Source organism: Giraffa tippelskirchi, chromosome 11 (genome assembly GCF_054371585.1).
Source record: "Giraffa tippelskirchi isolate mGirTip1 chromosome 11, T2T-mGirTip1v1.2.pri, whole genome shotgun sequence".
NCBI lineage: Eukaryota > Metazoa > Chordata > Mammalia > Artiodactyla > Giraffidae > Giraffa > Giraffa tippelskirchi.
In genome coordinates, this window is record NC_137285.1 from 133,940,667 (window position 1) to 133,963,334 (window position 22,668).

Genomic DNA, 22,668 nt, shown 5'->3' on the forward strand with positions numbered 1-22,668 from the left:
TAGAGTACCAGTAGTCTAAACTTAGGAAAACAGTGATTTATATTTATACACCTTATAAATTATTTTAATGTAATCTTTTTCCAGTTTTACTGAGATATAATTGACATATGTGTTAAGCTTAAAGTATAAAATATGATGATTTGATACACATATTTATTGTGATGTAATTACCAAAATAAGGTTAACATCTCTATTACCACACATAATCACCAACTTTTTGTATGTGGGAGAACATTTAAGATCTACTCGCTGTAAAAAATAAATAAGCTACAAGGATATATTGTACAGCACAAGGAATACAGTCAATATTTTATGATAACTTTAAATGGAGTATAATCTATAAAAATTTTGAATCACTTTGTTACATAATTAAAACTAATATAATGTTGTAAATCAACTAGACCTCAACTAAATAAATATTTTTAAAATAAGAATATGTCTTCAGAGTCTTATTAAAAAAAAACTCTACTCTCTCAGCAACTTTCAAATATGACATCATGCTGCACATTACCTACCCAGAACTAACTCATTTTACAACTGGAAGTTTGTACCTTTTGATGACCATCTCATTTCTCCTCTGATTTTTTTTTCTGGCAGTACTGTGCAGCATGTGGGATCTTAGGTTCCCAAATAGGAATCAAACCTTCACCCTTTGCATTAGAAGCGTGGAGTCTTAACCTCTGGACCACCAAGGAAGTCCCTGATTTATTTTTTAATGTGAATACAGGTTAGACTTGGTTTAAAAGGTACATATGTAATCCATTCAATATACACCAACTGAGTGTTTATCCATTCAATATACACCAACTGAGTGTTTACTAAGTGCTAGGAATTGACCTAGGCATGATTCCATTTGTTGTTTATTTTCCCCACTGTATTTGGTTTTCAGAATATTTACTGACTTCCAAAATATCTTATGATTGCTTGCCTGTTTTTCTTCTTGAATACAGGTTATCTCTTCATTGATCTTCTTATTTAATTCCAATTCCTAAAAATTTGAATAATTTTAAAGTTAAGATACAAAATTCAGCAAATCATACATTCAATTCATGACTTAACAAATTCAGGAATATCATGACCTATTTTTACTCCAAAGTACCAATGTTTGTCTACTGTTGAATTAATGATTCTAGAGAACTAAAGATGGTGTTAGATATTCAAGACAGGCTGGTGCAAACTTATAAATGTTAATGTTGAAAACAACAGAATTTCTCATCTCCAAAAGCTTTCCTGAAGATATCATTATGCCAGACAATTACACGAAAGTGAAAGTAAAGTCACTCAGTCATGTCCGACTCTTTGCAACCCCATGGACTATCCAGGCCAGAATACTGGAGTGGGTAGCCTTTCCCCTCTCAAGGGGATCTTCCCAACCCAGGGATTGAACCCAGATCTCCCGAACTGCAGGCGGATTCTTTACCAACTGAGCCACAAGGGAAGTCCTGATTACCTGATACCATAGTAAAGTGAAAATAAAGTGGTTATAGACAAACTTTGTTATCCTGAAGTTTTGCTGATAATGCCAAAAGTTATCTAGCAATTTTTCAAAAATTCATGAAATCTTTCTTTACTATGTATATTAACTCTACAAAGAAGGAAAAATTTTGTATTATACTCTTATTCAATTGTTTATATAACTCATAAATTTTACAAAAATGTTAATTTTATAAACAAGGATATATTAAATAAGTACCATTTTGAGTCTTTCTTCAAGTTCTTGAAATTTTTGTTCTTTAATTGTTAAATTGTTTTCTGCTCCCATCTTCTGTTGTTGACATGTGACTTTGGTCTTTATCAAGTCTGAAGTTACTTTTTTAAGTTCCTTAACATAAAAAACATCAAAGAATTCAGTATACATATTTCATTAAAGCAAGGCACTTTTCTGACAGTTTTAAAGTTCATTTTAAACCTATTCTACTACAGTCCATGGGATTGCAAAAAGTTGGACACGACTGAGTGACTAACACTGGCCCATCAACGTCTGTTTTCCCTATTTTCCTTGCAATATAATTAACCAACATGGAAATGATGTCTGTGGTTACAAAATAGGCAAATACAATGACACAAAGCTAGAATGCATGATCTTTGTTCTTAAAAAGAATACACTAACTAAATCAACTAATCAACCAGAAGTAGGGTGTTTTCCCTACTGATTTATTCAACAAAAATCCTCTAAGATAAAAGATTATATAAAAGATTATCAACTCCCAAGTTATTAGCAGCTAATAATAAAAATTTATTTAAGAAATAATTATAATATAATGTGATGAGTGCTTTAATACAGGAAAGTACAGAAGTTTAAAGGATGAAACAGTTTGGTTGAGGGCATCAAGAAGGCATACACAGGACAGTGGCATTTAAACTGAGTCTGTAAAGATAAATTTTTGAAGAAGACAAACAATGAGTAGATACTGCAGGCAAAAACACTCAGAAAAGTACAGAAACATGAAAGAGCATGGTATTTTTCAAGGAAACAGAACTAATATGATATGACCAGAACTAGTATGTCATGGGTAAGGGGGAAGAATTTAAGACACTTGCTCCTTGGAAGGAAAGCTATGACAAACCTACGCAGGGTATTAAAAAGCAGAGACATTACTTTGCCAACAAAGGTCCATATAGTCAAAACTATGGTTTTTTCCAGTAGTCGTGTATGGATGTGAGAGTTGGACCATAAAGAAGGCTGACTGCCGAAGAATTAATGCTTCTGAATTATGGTGCTGGAGACGAGTCCCTTAGACAGCAAGGAGACCAAATCAGTCAATCCTAAAGGAAATCAACACTGAATATTCAGTGGAAAGACTGATGCTGAAACTCCAATACTTTGGCCACATGATGCAAAGAGCTGATTCACTGGAAAAGACCCTGATGCTGGGAAAGACTGAGAGCAAGAGGAAAAGGGGGCAACAGAGGATGAGATGGTTAGATAGCATCACCAACTCAATGGACATGAATTTGAGCAAACTCTGGAAGACAGTGAAGGACAGGGGAACCTGGTGAGCTACAGTCCATGGGATCGCAAGGAGTTGGACACAAAATAGTGTCTGAACAAGTTTTGACTAGAAATTTGGCAAAATTCAAGTATCGAAAGATTTGTAGGCCAAGCTAAAGAGTTCTAATTTTATCTTACAGACAATGAGGAATTAACCACTGAAGGATTTTGGTTAAGAGAATGACATAACAAGATGTGCCTTTTAGAAAAATAACTCTGGCATTATTGCAGAGGACAGACTTTACGGGGATGTAAAAGAAGTCTACACTGTGAAGTTACATGTTCATTGAGTTTAACAGATACATCTGAATACATTCAAATCCAGAAATACCAACTTCTGAGTTGGTGTGTATCCTATTGTACTACTGTTTAAGGTTCTGATTTTTTTGATTACACAGCATCGTAACCAAAGATCAAACTGCCAACATCTGTTGGATCATAGAAAAAGCAAAAGAATTCCAGAAAAACATCAACTCCTGCTTCACTGACTACACTAAATCCTTTGATTGTGTGAATCACAACAAACTGTGGAAAATTCTGAAAGAGATGGGAATACCTGATCACTTGACCTGCCTCCTGAGAAACCTGTATGCAGGTCAAGAAGCCACAGTTAAAACCAGACATGGAACAATGAACCGGTTCCAAATTGGGAAAGGAGTATGTCAAGGCTGAATACTGTCACCCTGCTTATTTAACTTCTACACAGAATACAGAAGAAATGCTGGGCTGGATGAAGCACAAGCTGGAATCAAGATTGCCGGGAGAAATATCAATAACCTCAGATACGCAGATGACACCACCCTTATGGCAGAGAGTGAAGAGGAACCAAAGAACCTCTTGATGAGAGTGAAAAAGTTAGCTTAAAACGCAACATTCAAAAAACTAAGATCATGGTATCCGGTCCCATCACTTCATGGCAAATAGATGGGGAAACAATGCAAACAGTGACAGGCTTTATTTTCTTGTGCTCCAAAATCACTACAGATGGTGACAGCAGCCATAAAATTAAAAGATGCTTGCTCCTTGGAAGAAAAGCTGTGACAAACCTAGACAGCATATTATAAAGTAGAGACATTACTTTGCTAACAAAGGTCCATCTACTCAAAGCTATGGTTTTTCCAGTAATCATGTATGGATGTAAGAGTTGGACCAGAAAAAAAGCTGAGCACTGAAGAATTGATGCTTTTGAACTGTGGTACTAGAGAAGACTCTTGAGAGGCCCTTGGACTGCAAGGAGATCTAACCAGTCAATCCTAAAAGAAATCAACCCTGAATATTGATTAGAAGGACTAATGCTGAAGCTCCAGTCCTTTGGTACCTGACACAAAGAACTGACTCATTAGAAAAGATCCGGATGCTGGGAAAGATTGAAGGCAGAAGGAGAAGGGGACGACAGAGGATGAGATGGTTGGATGGCATCACCAACTCAATGGACATGAGTTTAAGCAAGCTCCAGGAGTTAGTGATGGACAGGGAAGCCTGGTGTGCTACAGTACATGGGGTTGCAAAGAGTCGGACACAGCTGAGTGACTGAATTTCCTTTGAACTTTGAAAGCCCCCAACAGAAGCCAGAAATGCCAGATACTAGCTTCAGAAACATGATATCAGGCTCTGCTAATCAGCAGCACCTATTTTGGATATTGAATCAGGAACCAGTCAGTAGGTAGCAGAGGCCATGCTAGTCACTTCAAGCCTCCATGAACAACAGTGATACTCCTGCACCAGTGGCAGTATCCACTATGGTCAACAGTGATGGTATAAGTTGCAGTGTAAAACAGCTTAGTGGTGGAAGTTGGTTTCATGCTATGGTTCTGGATATACGTTTCCTGGCTGTTGACCATTTTCCAAGTCTGAGATGAACAACATCCAAATTCCTTTGCTGAAAAAAATCATCTTACAGTTAAGATCTTGATTAGTAAATTTCAATTCTTAAAAACTGAAATTGGTTCATTAGGGTGATGAGATTATGGGAAATTTTTATTTTCCTCATTTTGTTTTTAAGTATTTTCTCTAAAATAAACACATTTCTCATGTATCAGTTTTTGAATGGTATGTAAAGCTATTGAAGCTATCACTTCATTTTTAGTAAGAGGAAAGATGACAAATGACTGAGTTCTAAAAATGTCCAAGATTCATGGGTTGAATAAGCTGCTGATACAGAAACCTGAAGTCAACTGAGGTAGGAGTGAAACCAACGGTGTGTGGTATCAAGGAAGCTGAAAAAGGAGTAGCAGAAAACTGGGCTCTCAATACCTCCAGAATTCTATATGTTACAGTCTTAGCCACCTAGAGAGAAACACAACTGATTAAATCTCTTTGGGCTTAGTCCAAAATCCAGGAGAAAAAATTCATTGTTCTCAATTCACATATCCCCTTTAGATATGTATACTGCATAAAATGCTAAAGTAACCACATGGGTCAAGAGATAGGGCTTTATTCTCCTATCTCCAAAAAGCAGGCAGACAAAATAATGCACTAAGAGAATAATCAGCATGTATTGAATAAGGAAAGAAGTTTAAATGAAGCTGGTGAGCCTAGACGAGTAAGTAGTATACTGGATATCCTGCATTTGTGCCTCCTGATTCATTTTCCACTCTTTTTCTATGACCTGTGTGGCTGGCATCTGTGGATACCGCAGGCAAAGTTCCCTTCCCTCTGCCTTGGTTGGGTTCAATCTCTGAGAGGCACCGGTAATCAGTATGCTAGGAAGACAGGGTGATTGAGGTATTTTTCCCAGCTCCCTCCCTACATGACCACAAACTAGCAACAGCTCTACCTTTACCCAAGGCCACAGCTTCGGATTTGCAGCTTTCTTCAATAGCTTTACCTATAGCTCTCTCCAGGTTCCAGGATCTGCTTCCTTCCCTTGTCACCACCAGGTCCAGGTGGTGTAATCATTCCCCAACTGCTTCTATCCCTTGTTGGTTTCCTTTAACCCTACCCACAATTTTGTAAATGGCTCTTCCATCAAACTTCTCTCAATTTCCCATTCCAATGTGCCATGTTTCCTGACTCAATCTCATTCAATACAAGTAAATTGAGAGAAGGCATTTCAAGTTGCTGTAGGGAATATGAAGGAGAAAAAGGCAAAAAGACAGGGAAAATTAAGAATTATGATAACGGCAACAAAGATTTTTAGATTACAAAGAATGGAAGATGCTTATTAGGACATAGTAGGATACAATGTTGAAGATGTGAAATGGGACCAGATCATGGAAGTTCTGGAAAGCTAATTTTAAGACGTTTGAGACTAAATCAACATATTGTATACCATAAGCTTAAATAATGTTATATGTCAATTGTATCTCAATAAAGCTGGAAAAAAGTTTGGGACTTGATTTGAAAGACAAAGGAGAACTATTCAATTTAAAACTCTTTCCACATGTGCTAAGTAGATGTGTCAGGCATATAGAGGCAATGTATTAAAAGAATAACTTAGTAAAATTAGTCTGGCAGAAAGAGTGAACAAAAACTGAAGGAAAGAACACTGGCTAAGAGATATTTTATTAATCCAGGAATGAGATGATGAATGCCTGTACTATTGGAAAATGGATAATGAAAATATGAGACATTCTAAAGGAAGATATAATGAAATAGACAGAGGAAATGAAGGAAAAAGATTATTTCAAACTGTCTAAATAAAGATAGACTAGGAAACTATGAAATGCGAAAAAGAGAATCAGGAAAATGAAAAGAAAACGAAAAATGTGCTTCACTGATGAAACAGATGAAAAATCTATTAAAGATAAGTAAGAGATGGATGATATTCTGAGACTGACTCTTCAGTTCAGTTCAGTCTCTCAGCTGTGTCCGACTCTTTGCAACCCACGGACTGCAGCATGCCAGGCTTCCCTATCCATCACCAACTCTCGGAGCTTACTCAAACTCATGTCCATCAAGTCGGTGATGCCATCCAAGCATCTCATGTTCTGTTGTCCCCTTCTCCTGCCTTCGCTCTTTCCCAGCATCAGGGGTCTTTTCCAGTGAGTCAGTTCTTCGCATCAGGTGGCCAAAGTATTGGAGCTTCAGCTTCAGAATCAGTCCTTCCAATGAATATTTAGGACTGATTTCCTTTAGGATTGACTAGTTTGATCTCCCTGCAGTCCAGAGGACTCTCAAGAGTCTTCTCCAATACCACAGTTCACAAGCATCAACTTGGAACTTTCTTAAGAGACTGACTCTTTAAAAAGCCAAAAAGCACAAATCACTAAACTTAAGTCATAGGGTGTTACTGTTCTAAAAGAAAATTCATTCATTATTTTTCAAATTTATATATGATAGATAGATAGATAGATAGATATGGTTATATATGATATACATCATATATAAGGTTATATATGATAAATTCCCTCAAAAAAAGTCTCAGTGTATCAGTGATGAGTTACCTTTATAGGCAGCAAGATGGTTTCCTTTGAAAGGAGAGTTGTATGAATTTTTGGGGGGTGGGGGTGGGCAGGATCAGAGGAGGAAGGATGGGAATAATGAAGAATCAATGGCTGACCCTGAAATTACAGTAAGTCATAAAAGGAGATGACCTGCAGGCAGCTGAAAATACAGAACTGCAGATTAAAAGAAATGTGGACTGGAAATATAGATATGAAGTCATCTATATAAAGTGAATGGTTGAACTAAGGAGGATGAGCTAATTGAAAAAAAGAAAGACGTTATGACAGAGCTTTGGATGAATTGGGGGGAAAAAGAGGACACTTAGGGAGCCAGAGGAATTTATTTGTACCCAAAGACTCTTAATGTGTCACAAATATTTAAAATCAATAGATTTTGTATTTTCAATATCATTTTGTACAAAATACAATATTCTGTAATGAAAAATATGAATTAGTATCAGGATGCTTAGGTTATAACTATCAGAAAACCATACTTAAACCACTAAATGATAAGGAAATTTATTCTGTAGCAAGAGGTAATTTAGGAATTGCATAGCAACTCATTGCATAGTCTCTTCCTGGAGCTCCTTCTAAAGAGTAAGGATATTTTTTCTTTGAACCACCTCCCCCTGGCCAGAATTAGATCACATGCTCATTCCTGAACCAAATACTGGCATGAAGATTGGAGATGATATTAATTAGCTTAAAGACAGACTGATCATTATGAGATGCACTGGACATTGAGGAATTATCACATCTACTACGTGAAGAATTTCAACTAACATTATTAAATTTATAGGTTGTTTAGAATATTACTGACTACAAACAGTATATGGTACAAAGTGAGGATAAATAGAGAGTCTTTTTTACAAGCTACTTGACATTGAGTAATTCACCTAACTGTTGGATCCAGTCAGTTGTTTTTAAATTGTGCTCCAAGAAGTCCTAGAGGTTCCATGGCCCCCCTCCATAGCTGCTGATAGAGCAGGAAGAGTCAACATGCATGGCTCCAGTGTTCTTTCAACTCTCCCTTCAAGCACAAGTAGCTCTACTTTGTTTTTATACTGAGCCTCCAATCTTTAACAGAAGGTTCTACAATTAAAGAAAGATTAAAAACCAATAAATCAGATGATCCCTACAATCCCACGAAATTTTGAGATGATATGAAGAAGATAAATAGAAGATATGAAGAAGAGAATTAGTCACTGAAGAAACAATATAATTCAAGCATGAAGGGAGAAAAAGCAATTAATGAGTTGGAAGAAATTTCAGACTTTCCTATCCGATAAAAAGTTTATCGGATGAGGCTATGTTTCAATTGTCTTGAAAGTCAATACAAATAACCTCTTACAGTTATGGTGCAGAAAAACCAAATCCATCAAAATTTGCCTTAATTTTAAGCTAATTTCACTTGCATGTAACAATAATCCCATAAATTTCTACAGCATGGTAAACTTTCTGAAGTGCTTTTCCATATATTATTTTATATTTGTTGTAAGGGGCTTCCCAGGTGGCTCAGTGGTAAAGAATCTGCCTGCCAATGCAGGAGACATAAAAGACACAGGTTTGATCCCTGGGTTGGGAAGATCCCCTGGAGGAGGGCATGGCAACCTGCTCCAATATTCTTACCTGGAGAATCCCGTGGACAGAGGAGCCTGGCAGGGTATGGTCTTAGGGTCACAAAGAGTCAGACACAAGTGAGTGAGTGAGCACGCACACATGCACGATATATAAAACTAGAAAGGCAGATATCATTAAACTCATATTGCAAATGAGAATACAAAGAGAAAAGCAACACTTAGTATGGTCTGACTCATGTACCTCCTTAGGAAGACTATAGTGAAAGGTTTAGTTTTAAAGAAAAAGGTAAAGTATGAGTCAAGAGAAACAGAATAAATGAGAAATACTATGCAGGGAATTATGTGTATGCAGGAACAGGCCAATGGACTGGGTGAAGTAATGGACACTAAAAAGTCAATCCAAGAACTAAGTGGGGTGTGTAATGGTACAGATGATAGAAATGGATGCTCAGGTTGGAGAAGGAGGGCCGAATGACAAAGCCCAAAAGAAGCAGTATTTAATGAGTTTCAAGGTAATGGAAATATTAGTCTGTATACATAGAGTCAAAGCTTATGGGGACCTGGTAGTTCAAGAGGATGAATATTGGCAACTTCTCCTTTTAATAAATTATACGCTTTCTAATGGTGAATGAAGCAGAGAAGAAACTTATGTGGATAAATTGCTTATACTGCTACTGTTATCAGTAGAATGGTTAAGATAACAGGTTCTGGAGCCAAATTTGAATTGCAATCCTCACTCTATTTTCCTTGTTGTGTAACTTTAGGCAACTACTTAATTGCATTCTGCCTCAAGTTCCTCATCTGTTAAATGGGGATGTAATTTTTTTTAACAAAACAAAGTGCCTGGCATGTAATAATCATGCAAGTATTTGTTGGGCATCTATTATGTGCTAGGCATTGTTACTTATTATGACTACTAACGTGAATTCAGGGCTTCTCTGGTGGCTCAGTGAGTAAAGAATCTGCCTGCAAGGCAGGAAACCCAGGTTCAATTCCTGGGTTGGGAAGATTCCCTGGAAAAAGAAATGGCAACACACTCCAGTATTCTTGCCTGGGAAATCCCATGGACAGAGAAGCTTGGCAGGTTACAGTGCATGGGGTCCCAAGAGTCGGACACAACTTAGAGACTTCACCACAGTGAATTCAAGGGGTTCCATGATTATTTTCTCTACTTTTAAAATAAAGTGGTCTGAAATCCTAATGGTGGTAGGAATGAACTACAAGGAAAGGTACCACGTTTCATACTTATCCCATAGCACCTTAATACATTCAGGGATCTAAGAGGTGCTAAAAACTTTTAATGAATTTAAGAAGAAAAGAATGATGAACAGGATATGAAATAAATGTGACTCATCTTTGCCTAAAACAGGATTTGATGAAATCAAAGGTGATTTATTCAGGATAAAGCAAATAGCAATAAAAATAAATTAAAAACTTGGTGAGAACACTCAATGTCAGCCAAACAGATAGCAGTTAATGGCATGATAGTAGTTCATAGTCAATTTGTAAAACTGCATAGAAAGTGATAGGTATAGCATAGTGCTGAGTTAATTGTATAGTATACAGGATAGTATAGTGCTAAGGGTTTAATCACTGATTGAACCAGATGACTTATTCTAATCAAGGAAATAACCACAACCCTGTAGACCACCGTGTTACAGGCAGATGCTCCTCATTTGAATGTTAACAGATTACTACAGATTAGACCCTGATGCTGGGAAAGATTGAGGGCAGGGGGAGAAGGCGACGACAGAGGATGAGATGGTTGGATGGCATCACCGACTCAATGGACATGGGTTTGGGTGGACTCCAGGAGTTGGTGATGGACAGGGAGGCCTGGTGTGCTGTGGTTCATGGGGTCGCAAAGAGTCGGACATGACTGAGAGACTGAACTGAACTACAATTTCCTTACCACTAATAAAAAATAAAGCTTAGTAGTTGGTGAGTCACTGGCATTATGTTAACTTTAGAAGAACAGCATATTTGGGGCTAGAACCTTAACTGACTTAATTAACAACCCTAAACTTGTGAGATTAATATGGGTTAATTCTGCACTATAAATTCAAATCCAAGGATATTCTAGAAAACAAGACAGTATAAAAAAGACATTATTCTAGTTCATAAGCTAGATTGTCTTTGACTCAACGAACTTACTGAATAAAAGAATTTATTGCTCTTAATATATTCATCCTGGATAAATATTCAAAAACATGGGTTAACAGTTAAATTGACTATGGATACTGAAGAATACAAAAATAAAGACAGTCAATTCATCAATTAATTAAACTTTTTAAAACTTTAGGAGACTAAGGGAAAGTATCTGTTAGAAGACCTCAAAATTTTAATCTAAATTTAACTAATATTTGTGTTGTTACTTGGTATTTAGTCAAATACCACCTGATTAATAAAAAAGTCTTATATGCTAGATTGATTTTTTAAAAGACACAATGATATTAGGTTTAAAATAATGTACATTTTTCTTTACACATGATGTTCTAAAACTTTGCTTTCAAGCTGCTTTTTTGTGCACTAAAATGATTTTTAAAAGAAAACTTGCAACCATTTTTATTTAATTTTTTATATTTGGTTTTCTTAGAGCAAGATACACCCATATGAAGTAAACAACTTAGAAATTAATTAGATGGCTTGTTTCATACGAGTGATCTGTTCTAGACTCATTCCTAAGATACAAAGTCCTATTGATAAAAATATAATTAAACTAAGGTATATGGCTAAAACTTATATTCAGATATAGTATCTTACAATTCTGTAAATTAAAAAAGGGTTGGTTTTCTAGAAGTTTTTTTTCTGTCAAGGTTACAAAGTAGAACAAACTTTTATGTCTTTCTACATTTTTTCAACAACTGAAATCACAGAGCTGTTGTAATCAGCTAAGTTTTATAGAAGATACTCTGAAATATATCAGTTCTTTTATAATAATTATTATGAAACAATAGGGAAGTGGGAAGGGAGAAGAAAGGGGAAGAAAATCCAGTATGCAACTGATGAAAGTAGAAACTCATCATTTCTTATGTCTTTGTTTTTCTCTTATAATTACTTAATCTTAACAGCATATTAAATTAAAATCAGAAGTCTTTAAGAAATGATTTTCCACTGAAAATATGCTTTTGATTTTATAGCCCTTATAGCTTTTAAATATCCTGAACTTTTAGTACATTGTCTGTTTTCTACCCATTTTATTCAAAGCTGTTAGTGCAGCAAATAAACAGTACATGCTTTGATCTCATTAAATTACAACTTATAGTTCCTAGAGTCATAAATATCATGCCCTTTTCTCCTTTACCCCTCCTCTCCTGGTATGAGGTAGTCTGTTAAATATCACTATCTCCTTGAGTGCTCTGACGTTTACTCAGACAAATAGCAGAGGTTATGAATGCAGCACACAGATAGTATCAGGAATCCTTCATGATTGCCATAATGGTGAACCCAGCATTCAGAACTGTAATACTTAGTTTTATCTAACAACTAAGTTTGGTCTGTTTAACTTTGCTCCACACACAAAAAAAGAATTCCATCTTATCACAAACCAATAACTGTCCTGGACAAAATCAAACAACAGCATAAAAGAAAAAGAAAAATTAACTTTGGAAAATTAATGATTAAAAGTTTTAAATGAGTAATCTAAAAAGAAGTTTTTAATATTAGGCTTGATTAGCCTCTAAAGAAGAAAAACAGAAAAAAAGTTTTCTTAAAGTTAAAAATCAAGACTACACTAAAAAACACAAAATTCTTATACCGAGAATGTCTGAAATATTAAAAACTATCTGTTAAAATACATTTATAAATTCTTATCCTTTCAGCTATTTGAATACGGAACTCTCAAAGAATAACATTCCCACTTTACTCTTCTGTAAAACCTCTCTTCCAAGAACTATTTAGCAGCATGATTACTGACTTAATACTTTCTATAGTGACAGAGGCCACCATGACATGACACATCAGTATATTTAGGCAGCCCTGAACAAGGTGGCCAGATCTGAGAAAAGAGCACAAGTGTGCTCAGGAGCAACACTATTCTACTCATGTATACGGGCATTCTTTACTCTTTCCACATAAATCCAGCACAGGAAACTCTCCACGGATTTACACAGACCTCATCTCCATCTACAGGTCGGTCTTAAACTATACATTAGAAATACAATAGTCTAGAAGGAAATGGCAACCCACTCCAGTACTACTGCCTGGAGAATCCCATGGACAGAGGAGCCTGGTGGGCTACAGTCCATGGGGTTGCAAAGAGTCAGACATGACAGAGTGACTAAATAACAAACAAACAATTATGTTATAATGACATATTTGTTCTTATTTATTAAAAAACATATAATTTAGTAGAGAACTTTATGAGGTATAATATTTTCATAACAATGCAAACACTAATTCAATGGAGGCACATATGACTCTTAATATAATCACCAAATTAATGATTTAATCACTTAAGACAATGATAACAGTATAAACAAAAAAATAAACTAAAGCGATATCACTAAAAATGTGATTATTCACAACTATTCAGTCAGTATTGTTTACATTTCCATTCCAAGTTTGTACTGATAGAAATGAACGGTCCAGGGAGGAAGGTTCAAAAGGGAGGGGATATATGTATATCTATGGCAGATTCATGTTGAGGTTTGACAGAAACAACAAAATTCTGTAAAGCAATTATCCTTCAATTAAAAAATAAATTAATTTAAAAAAGGAAAAAAAAAGAATCGGGGTATTTTAGAATTAAAAAATTGAACGGTGCACTTAACAATTCTGATTTGAAATGACAGACAAAATTTTCAAATTACAACTTTCTCTCCCTATATTAAAAGAGCCATCTTTAGTATCCTTAAATGTGACTGAAAAGAAATATTCTTTACATATAAATTGTCCTCTTAGGTAGTTTGTTGGATAGACATAAGACTTTTAAGGGCTAGAGACACATGCTTATTACCATTCTAACATTCTGTACTGGGCTACTCCTATGAGCTTACTTCTGGTCCCTGAATAAAGTCTAGGGAATATGAAACCAATTTATGGGCAGTTATACAATCAAGTCTCCTGTACAGGAGACAGGGATCAAGACCATCCCCATGGAAAAGAAATGCAAAAAAGCAAAATGGCTGTCTGAGGAGGCCTTACAGATAGCTGGGAAAAGAAGAGAAGCGAAAAGGAAAGATATTCCCATCTGAATGCAGAGTTCCAAAGAATAGCAAGGAGAGATAAGAAAGCCTTCCTCAGCGATCAATACAAAGAAATAGAGGAAAACAATAGAATGGGGAAGACTAGAGATCTCTTCAAGAAAATTAGATACCAAGGGAACATTTCATGCAAAGATGGGCTCAATAAAGGACAGAAACGGTATGGACCTAACAGAAGCAGAAGATATTAAGAAGAGGTGGCAAGAATACACAGAAGAACTGTACAAAAAAGATCTTCACGACCCAGATAATCACAATGGTGTGATCACTCACCTAGAGCCAGACATCCTGGAATGTGAAGTCAAGTGGGCCTTGGAAAACATCACTATGAACAAAGCTAGTGGAGGTGATGGAATTCCAGTTGACCTATTTCAAATCCTGAAAGATGATGCTGTGAAAGTGCTGCATTCAATATGCCAGCAAATCTAGAAAACTCAGCAGTGGCCACAGGACTGGAAAAGGTCAGTTTTCATTCCAATCCCAAAGAAAGGCAATGCCAAAGAATGCTCAAACTACCGCACAATTGCACTCATCTCACACGCTAGTAAAGTAATGCTCAAAATTCTCCAAGCCAGGCTTCAGCAATACGTGAACCGTGAACTTCCAGATGTTCAAGCTGATTTTAGAAAAGGCAGAGGAACCAGAGATCAAATTGCCAACATCCGTTGGATCACTGAAAAAGCAAGAGAGTTCCAGAAAAACATCTATTTCTGCTTTATTGACTATGCCAAAGCCTTTGACTGTGGGGATCACAATAAACTGTGGAAAATTCTGAAAGAGATGGGAATACCAGACCACCTGACCTGTCTCTTGAGAAACCTGTATGCAGGTCAGGAAGCAACAGTTAGAACTAGACATGGAAAAACAGACTGGTTCCAAATAGGAAAAGGAGTATGTCAAGGCTGTATGTTGTCAACCTGCTTATTTAACTTATAGGCAGAGTATATCATGAGAAACGCTGGGCTGGAAGAAGCACAGGCTGGAATCAAGATTGCCGGGAGAAATATCAATAACCTCAGATATGCAGATGACACCACCCTTATGGCAGAAAGCGAAGAAGAACTAAGGAGCCTCTTGATGAAAGTGAAAGAGGAGAGTGAAAAAGTTGGCTTAAAGCTCAACGTTCAGAAAACTAAGATCACGGCATCTGGTCCCATCACTTCATGGCAAATAGATGGGGAAACAGTGGAAATAGTGTCAGACTTTATTTTTTTGGGCTCCAAAATCACTGCTGATGGTGATTGTAGCCATGAAATTAAAAGACGCTTACTCCTTGGAAGGAAGGTTATGGCCAACCTAGATAGCATATTTAAAAGCAGAGATATTACTTTGCCAACAAAGGTCTGTCTAGTCAAGGCTATGGTTTTTCCAGTGGTCATGTATGGATGTGAGAGTTGGATGGTGAAGAAAGCTGAGCACCAAAGAATTGATGCTTTTGAACTGTGGTGTTGGAGAAGACTCTTGAGAGTCCCTTGGACTGCAAGAAGATCCAACCAGTCCATCCTAAAGGAGATCAGTCCTGGGTGTTCATTGGAAGGACTGATGTTGAAGCTGAAACTCCAATACTTTGGCTACCTCATGCGAAGAGTTGACTCATTGGAAAAGACCCTGATGCTGGGAAGGATTGGGGGCAGGAGGAGAAGGGGACGACAGAGGATGAGATGGTTGGATGGCATCACCGACTCGATGGACATGGGTTTGGGTAGACTCCGGGAGTTGGTGATGGACAGGGAGGCCTGGCGTGCTGCGATTCATGGGGTCACAAAGAGTCGGACACGACTGAGTGACTGAACTGAACTGATACAATCAAGTCAGGAAGATCTGCCGGAGAAGGGAATGGCTACCCACTCCCATATTCTTGCCTGGAGAATTCCATGGACAGAGGAGCCTGGCAGGCTACGATCCATGGGGTGGCAAAGAATCGGACATGACTGAGAGACTAACACTTTCACTTTTTTTATATATAAGAACAAGACTAGATATAACAGTGTTACAAATATTAATGGTCTTTGAACCCTGGCTTAGCATTTAGAAGTCACGTCAATCTTTAGCCCAAGTGGTCTTGCTTTCCTTGAAATGATACTAAAAAATTAAGCAGTAAAATTTCCTGATTTCTTGAATTATGCATTAAAGTATATGTCATTCATCTGGTAGCACAAACATTCTCAAAACTTGAGCCTGTGTCTCTATAAATAAATTATCATAATATATTTTTAATTTTGGTAAAATTACAGTTAAAAACAGTTTTCCAGTTTCTGCTCCAGCATGTAAGAAGCTTAGTTACGAGTTTCCATTTGATTCTACCACACGTAAAAAGCTGAGCAGACTGAAAATCAACAACTCCTCTTACATCTGCCAAAGAAAGGAGGTCATAAGACAAACTGCTACTTCAAAAATCAGAGGAATGGAGAGGTGACTATAGAAAATCATAAACAGAAACTTTTACAGGCACCAATGCCAAGGTAGGAAAAATTGAACTGTAATTGGCTAATTCCTGGAGGCTTAGAGTAGACAATTCTGGGAGTTAAAAAATTCAGCAAGACAAACTAATGGCGGGGGACTCAAACTTTTGTGACATTTTATCTCAAGGTCCTCTCACAGTGAATATCAGAGAAAAATTCATCCTGCTAGAAGCAGGAGGAAAAGAAACCATTCTGAAATACACCAACTCATTCTGTTCTTAGCAACAAGTCCTGCCTTTATGAGAAACTATTTGACTTGAATCTAAACTACCTGAGGGAAGAGTAATATCCAACTCTCCAACCATCCTGTACAATATGAGGTGGGTGGGCAGGGACTGAGAAGCACTGGCGAAATTCACAATCCAAGGGTAACAGGACAATCTAATCGTAAGACACCCATCCCTCCACCTTTATATTACTATAGGCCTATTAACTGCAATTTCTTTCACCCAGTATATCATGTCTGTCTTCCAACAAATAAATTACAAGGCATACTAAAAGGCAAAAAACAAAGTCTGAAGAGACTAAACAAGCCTCAGATCCAGAGTCAGATACGTCAGGAATTTAAAACTATCAGAGTTGGAATTTTTTAAAAACTATGATTAATATGCTAAAAGCTTTAATAGAAAAAAAAAAGACAAAACATGAAAGAACAGATGGATAATGTAAAGAGAGGATGTAAATTCTAAACAAGAATAAAAAAGAAATGCTTCAGATCAAAAATACTGCAATAGAAATGAAGAATGCCTTTGTTGGTCTCAACAGTAGATTGGACATGGCTGAACAAATAATCTCTCAGCTTGAGGATATAACAATAGAAATTCCAAAACTGAAAACAAAAAATAAAAAGACTGAAAAAGGCATAAGAGAACATCCATCAATTGAGGATCATATACGCAAATTATAACACACATAATGGGAATACCAGAAGGAGAAGAAAAGGAAAAGAAGCAATATTTGAAGCACTGATGATTGACTTTCCCCAAATTAATGTCACACACCAAACCACAATCCAAGAAACTCAGAGAACACCAAGAAGAAAATGTGACCAAAAAATTAAACCCAGGTATATCATATTCAAACTTCAGAAAATCACAGACATTTAAGTGTCACTTAGTGATTGCTCCAAAGGATTTTCTGAGTGTCAGTAAAGACAGGTACTTAATTCTCTCAGGGATAAGGAGGTGGTCCAAAGTGGATATTATTCCATTTAGGGCTTTGAAAAGATTAGGAGAAGGAAATAAGAGGTCATGCTCAGTAAAAAGAAAAAGGCCTTGCCTACTTCTCTTTCCTCTCATACCACTCTCCCCTTGTATCAGTGGAGATATTTTTAGTTGCAAATAATGGAAAATTAAACTAGTCCTAATGAAACTGGCTTAAAAAAATAATGGGGATTCACTGGCTCACAAAACTGAAAGTCTAGAGGAAGGGCAAATATAGGGTTGATCCATTCAGGAACTCATAAATGTCATCAAAGAACAGGTTTCTTCACATCACAGCAATCTGGCATCCATATCGTCAGCTTGCTCCTTTTAGCTTCTCATGATTGTATTAATAGTATGACTGCCAGTCCCAGTAGGAGTTACATTCTTCCTGGTTTATAACCACTGGCTAAGGTCATTTATCTATTCCTGAACCAATGATTTTGGCTAGAGTAATGAAATATGTTTTTGGCTTTTTGCCAATTTAGGGTTCCTCTCTAAAGCTGGAGGCATGAAAACAAGAACCTGGGTAAGTTTAGGAAGGACAAACGGGATATTGATGCTCAGTAAGCAACCAATAAATATCCAATGCACTCCTTCACTCAAAGTGCTCCAGCCATACCAGACTTTTTCTAGTTCCTTAAATATACTAAACTCTTTCCTTTATCAAGGCTTTTGCCATTCCTTTGCCTGAACTATTAATCTCTTCCCTCCCCAACCACTTTACCTCCAATGTAATAAAGTCACCTATGAAAATATCATCACATCCTTTATTTTTTCTTCATATCATTTATAACAATTTTAAATTATTTTATCTGTGTAACTGTTTTATATATAACTCCTCCATTGGACTATAACTCAACAAAGCAGGAACATGTTTATTTTCTTCATATCTGTATCCTCAGTGTCATATAGTACCTGGCACATAGAGCTACTCAAATACTGAATGAATGAATGGTGCTAATGAGATTAACATATAACGAATGCTTACTGATAATACGTATCACCATAAAAATGTTTGCCACTAGTAATGTGTCAAAGAAGCAATATTTTGAGTGGGTTAGAACAAATTCATTCATTACACTTATTGAAATCTTAACTCAAAGTTTATAAATCTGTATTTAAAACATTTTCTTTATCTTTCTACAAATAAAACTACCCAACTTTCCTGATATTATTTTATAAAACTAATTATGTTAGGTCAATTTTTATTTAATACAAAAAGTTATATCAATCATACCTTCTTTAAACTGTGTATCTCAGATTCTTGTTTTTTATTTAAAGCCGAAAGTCCTTTGTTTAACTGTATTGCTTCCTGTACTGCAACATGAAAGACAGTTAGGAAAACATTATTTCAAAGTACATTTTAAGGAAATACTACTAACATGGACAAGGAAAATGACCTCAATGAAATATATATTTAGTTATTGCTGAATTTAATAATGTTAATTAAACTGCCATTTACTATTACCAGTATCAGATAAGTTCAATTTATTCATTATAAATAAGTCCATTTAAACATTTCCTATTAAATATGTAAGTTTAAGTAAGATAGAACCTACCATTTTGTTCTAACTTTGCATGATTCTCTTTTACCAATCCAAATTGACCTGTTATTATAGCATAGTATTTCTCAATTTCATTCAGTTGCTTCTGATGATCTTCTTTAGCCAGAAGATGTAACTGGACTTTCTGTTCCTATTTTGAAGAGTTATTTTAAATGTTCTACATACATAACACACTTCATACATATACACACATTTATTAAACATATATAAATATTTATCATTTTTAATAACTATTGTTATTAACATAAATATGTCATGAAAAAGTATTCTCTGAGTATACCTTAGGGAGAAAATGCTAGTTAACAGATATTTCTAAATTTAGGCAAAATTAAAGCACTTTTTTTCCTATAACAAAATAGTCACTTAAAATTTTATTTCCCTTGTTTATAATTTCTTTTAAAAAATCAGTTGGTTGTATATAGAAAAGTTAGTTAGTCCAGTACAGCACTAAGCAAAGTGAGGGGAGTATTATTAAAGCAATACTTTTTGACAATTTAGGAAATAAATTTTTCTCTAAATTTGCTGGCATAATCATAATATGCATTATCCAAACTCAGATAATTTTTTTGAAATTAATTTTAATGATACAGCACCTTCTCACTGTGTTAAAAATGGAATCATAAAAACAATATCTATCAGTGACAGGGAGACAATATAATATAGCAGAAAGTTAAGCTGGGAGACATAGTTGGTAAAAACTGGACCCTATGTATCAATATAATATAATATGGGCCTTGACTGCTTTCAGCTAAAGGAGCCTGTCTTTCCATACTTAGAAAAATGACTTAAAGTTTTTAAAAGAAATATTATGTTAACAGAATCAGTAACACTCTTCAAGTTTTTGATTTTGGCATTAGCAGAATCATTGATTGGTTTCATAACTTTCATTCATTTCTGCCACATGCTTCATTTCTATTGAGAGATGAAAAACAAAGAACAATCTAGGTCTATCAACAAGTACTCAGTAATTACTTTCTGAGTGAACTGCTATTTCATACAGTTCCAACATTGGCAATTTGTTAGATTTACCTAGCCAGCGTCTATTTCCCTTACACAAAAGTAACACAATTTCAAGTATTTCTTTGAAATACTTTTTCATTACAATCTGGCAGGACTAAAATTCACAGGGTCCTATACTTCCCTAGTAAAGTGTAGGGCATATTACCCCAAATAAACCAACTGATTTCTACTTTATTGGAATTTCAATTGTGAGCGAAAGAGACCATAAAATTAAAGAAGTTCAGTGGTGACCCTATCTGGACTGATGAGACCTCTGTCCTGGGTTCCTACATCCAGCTTCACAAACCCTGGTATTAACCTAGTCCCTGTTCATTTTCAAAACCATTCCTGACTCTCTGATTGTGTCTCCGCTAAATTTCCTTTTGCATAAGTTAAACAGAGCCATTTTATACTGCTTAACACCAAAAAACAGGCAGTATAGTAGAGTGGTCAAAAGATAGTCTGCCTATGTAATTTAGTTGCTGTGTGACCTTGGGAAAATAATCTACCCTGTCCTTAAAATAGATTATAACAGCATCTCCCTCATAGAGTTGTGACGATAACACAAATTATTAATAATAAATACAGAGCACTAAAACAAGAGCCTGTTATATAACAAGTACATTATAATGTTTTGTTATTACTATTCCTTAAATGATAAAGGTGCCTTCAATAGATTAATTAGTTTTTATTTGGAATAAGAATAACCCTCTGTAATATTAATAAGGAACATATGTTATAATTTAAGTTGTACCTAACTATATTGACTTGGCAAATCTGGTGAACATCTTTTCAAAGATTTTTTTTTTTAATGATTTTAAGCAAAATGATAAGCTGGCAACGTTCCTAAAAGATCAGTTAAATTTTTTCCTGTACTTCTATGGGCTTTTCAAATTCACTACTTAAATCATTTGAATTAGGCATGCAGCAGTCATAAATGCAAACAAACTGACAAGTACACTTACTCCTGAGATCTTATGCTTACCTGTTCAGTCGCTTCAGCTGTGTCTGACTCTTTGCGATCCCATGGACTGCAGCCTGCCAGGCTCCTCTGTCCATGGGATTTCCCAGGCAAGAATATTGGAATGAGTTGCCATGCCCTTCTCCACTTATGCTTACCTAGGTAGTCACTATTATCAATAACTAAACAATGAAAAATAATGACCCATATTCTGTTCCTCTAAAACACCACTTAATTCTCTAATCTAGAGGTCTATCTAGTCAAAGTTATGATTGTTCCAGTAGTCACGTATGGATGTGAGAGTTGGACTATAAAGAAAGCTGAGTGCCGAAGAATTGATGCTTTTGAACTGTGTTGTTGGAGAAGACTCTTGAGAGTCCCTTGGACTGCAAGAAGATCCAACCAGTCCATCCTAAAGGAAATCAGTCCTGAATATTCATTGGAAGGACTGATGCTAAAGCTGAAACTCCAATACTTTGGCCACTTAATGCAAAGAACCAACTCACTGGAAAAGACCCTGACGCTGGGAAAGATTGAAGGTGGGAGAAGAAGGGGACGACAGAGAATGAGATGGTTGGATGGCATCACGGATGTGAGTTTGTGGCATCACAGACATGAGTTTAAGTAAGCTCCAGGAGTTGGTGATGGACAGGGAAGTCTAGCGTGCTGCAGTCCATGGGGTCACAAAGAGTCGGACACGACTGATCAACTGAACTGAACTGAGAGAATTACATTCCTTTCAGGAAATGTATAGCAACCCAATACAATTTCACTAAAGATTGGTCTAAAAACATTTTTTTTCAATTTAAGGAATTCTCTCAATCTATAAGCCAAATCAATTTTCATACAGTCTTTATGAGAATACTGTCTACTACATATAATCAGACATTAATACTGTCAGTGCCTGCAGAGGTTAACTAATCCTGATAATTAAAAATGAGCAAAGGGGAATTCCCTGGTAGTCCAGGAGTTAGGACTCTGCACTTCCACTGTAGGGGGCACAAGTTCGATCCCTGGTTGGGGAACTACGATCCTGCATGCCGCATGGTGCAGCCAAAAAAAAAAAAAAATGCAGCAAAGATTAAAGCGAGTTCACAGGTATTCTCTACATACATAGAGCTCTATACACATTAGATTAGTTTGTAATATACCCTATTCCAACATCCTTTGCTTGAAGGCAAAGTTGAATTAAAATACAGTTTCATTTGTTCTGCATGACACAACTCTGATTTTCAAATACAATTAGTCTATTCAATGGCCATGATAAATGCTATAAAGTCTTTCAAATCACAGTAGGCTCCTAGAGTTCACTGGC

General features: G+C 36.1%; 1 protein-coding gene across 27 annotated transcripts in view; it reads right to left on the minus strand.

The window, feature by feature from the left end:
- Positions 1-22,668, minus strand: part of CCDC73 (coiled-coil domain containing 73) — a 144,219-nt gene that overhangs the window by 46,315 nt on the left and 75,236 nt on the right. For 21 of the 27 annotated variants that reach the window (XM_081543724.1, XM_081543720.1, XM_081543740.1 and 18 more), the window contains 4 exons: positions 19,388-19,523; positions 19,066-19,145; positions 1,694-1,822; positions 929-988 (listed from right to left, as the gene is read on the minus strand). In XM_081543724.1, the coding sequence (XP_081399850.1) occupies positions 929-988; positions 1,694-1,822; positions 19,066-19,145; positions 19,388-19,523 (405 nt within the window). The remainder of the gene's footprint in view (positions 1-928; positions 989-1,693; positions 1,823-19,065; positions 19,146-19,387; positions 19,524-22,668) is intronic. The other 6 variants (XM_081543732.1, XM_081543729.1, XM_081543727.1 and 3 more) reach the window with 1 other exon arrangement.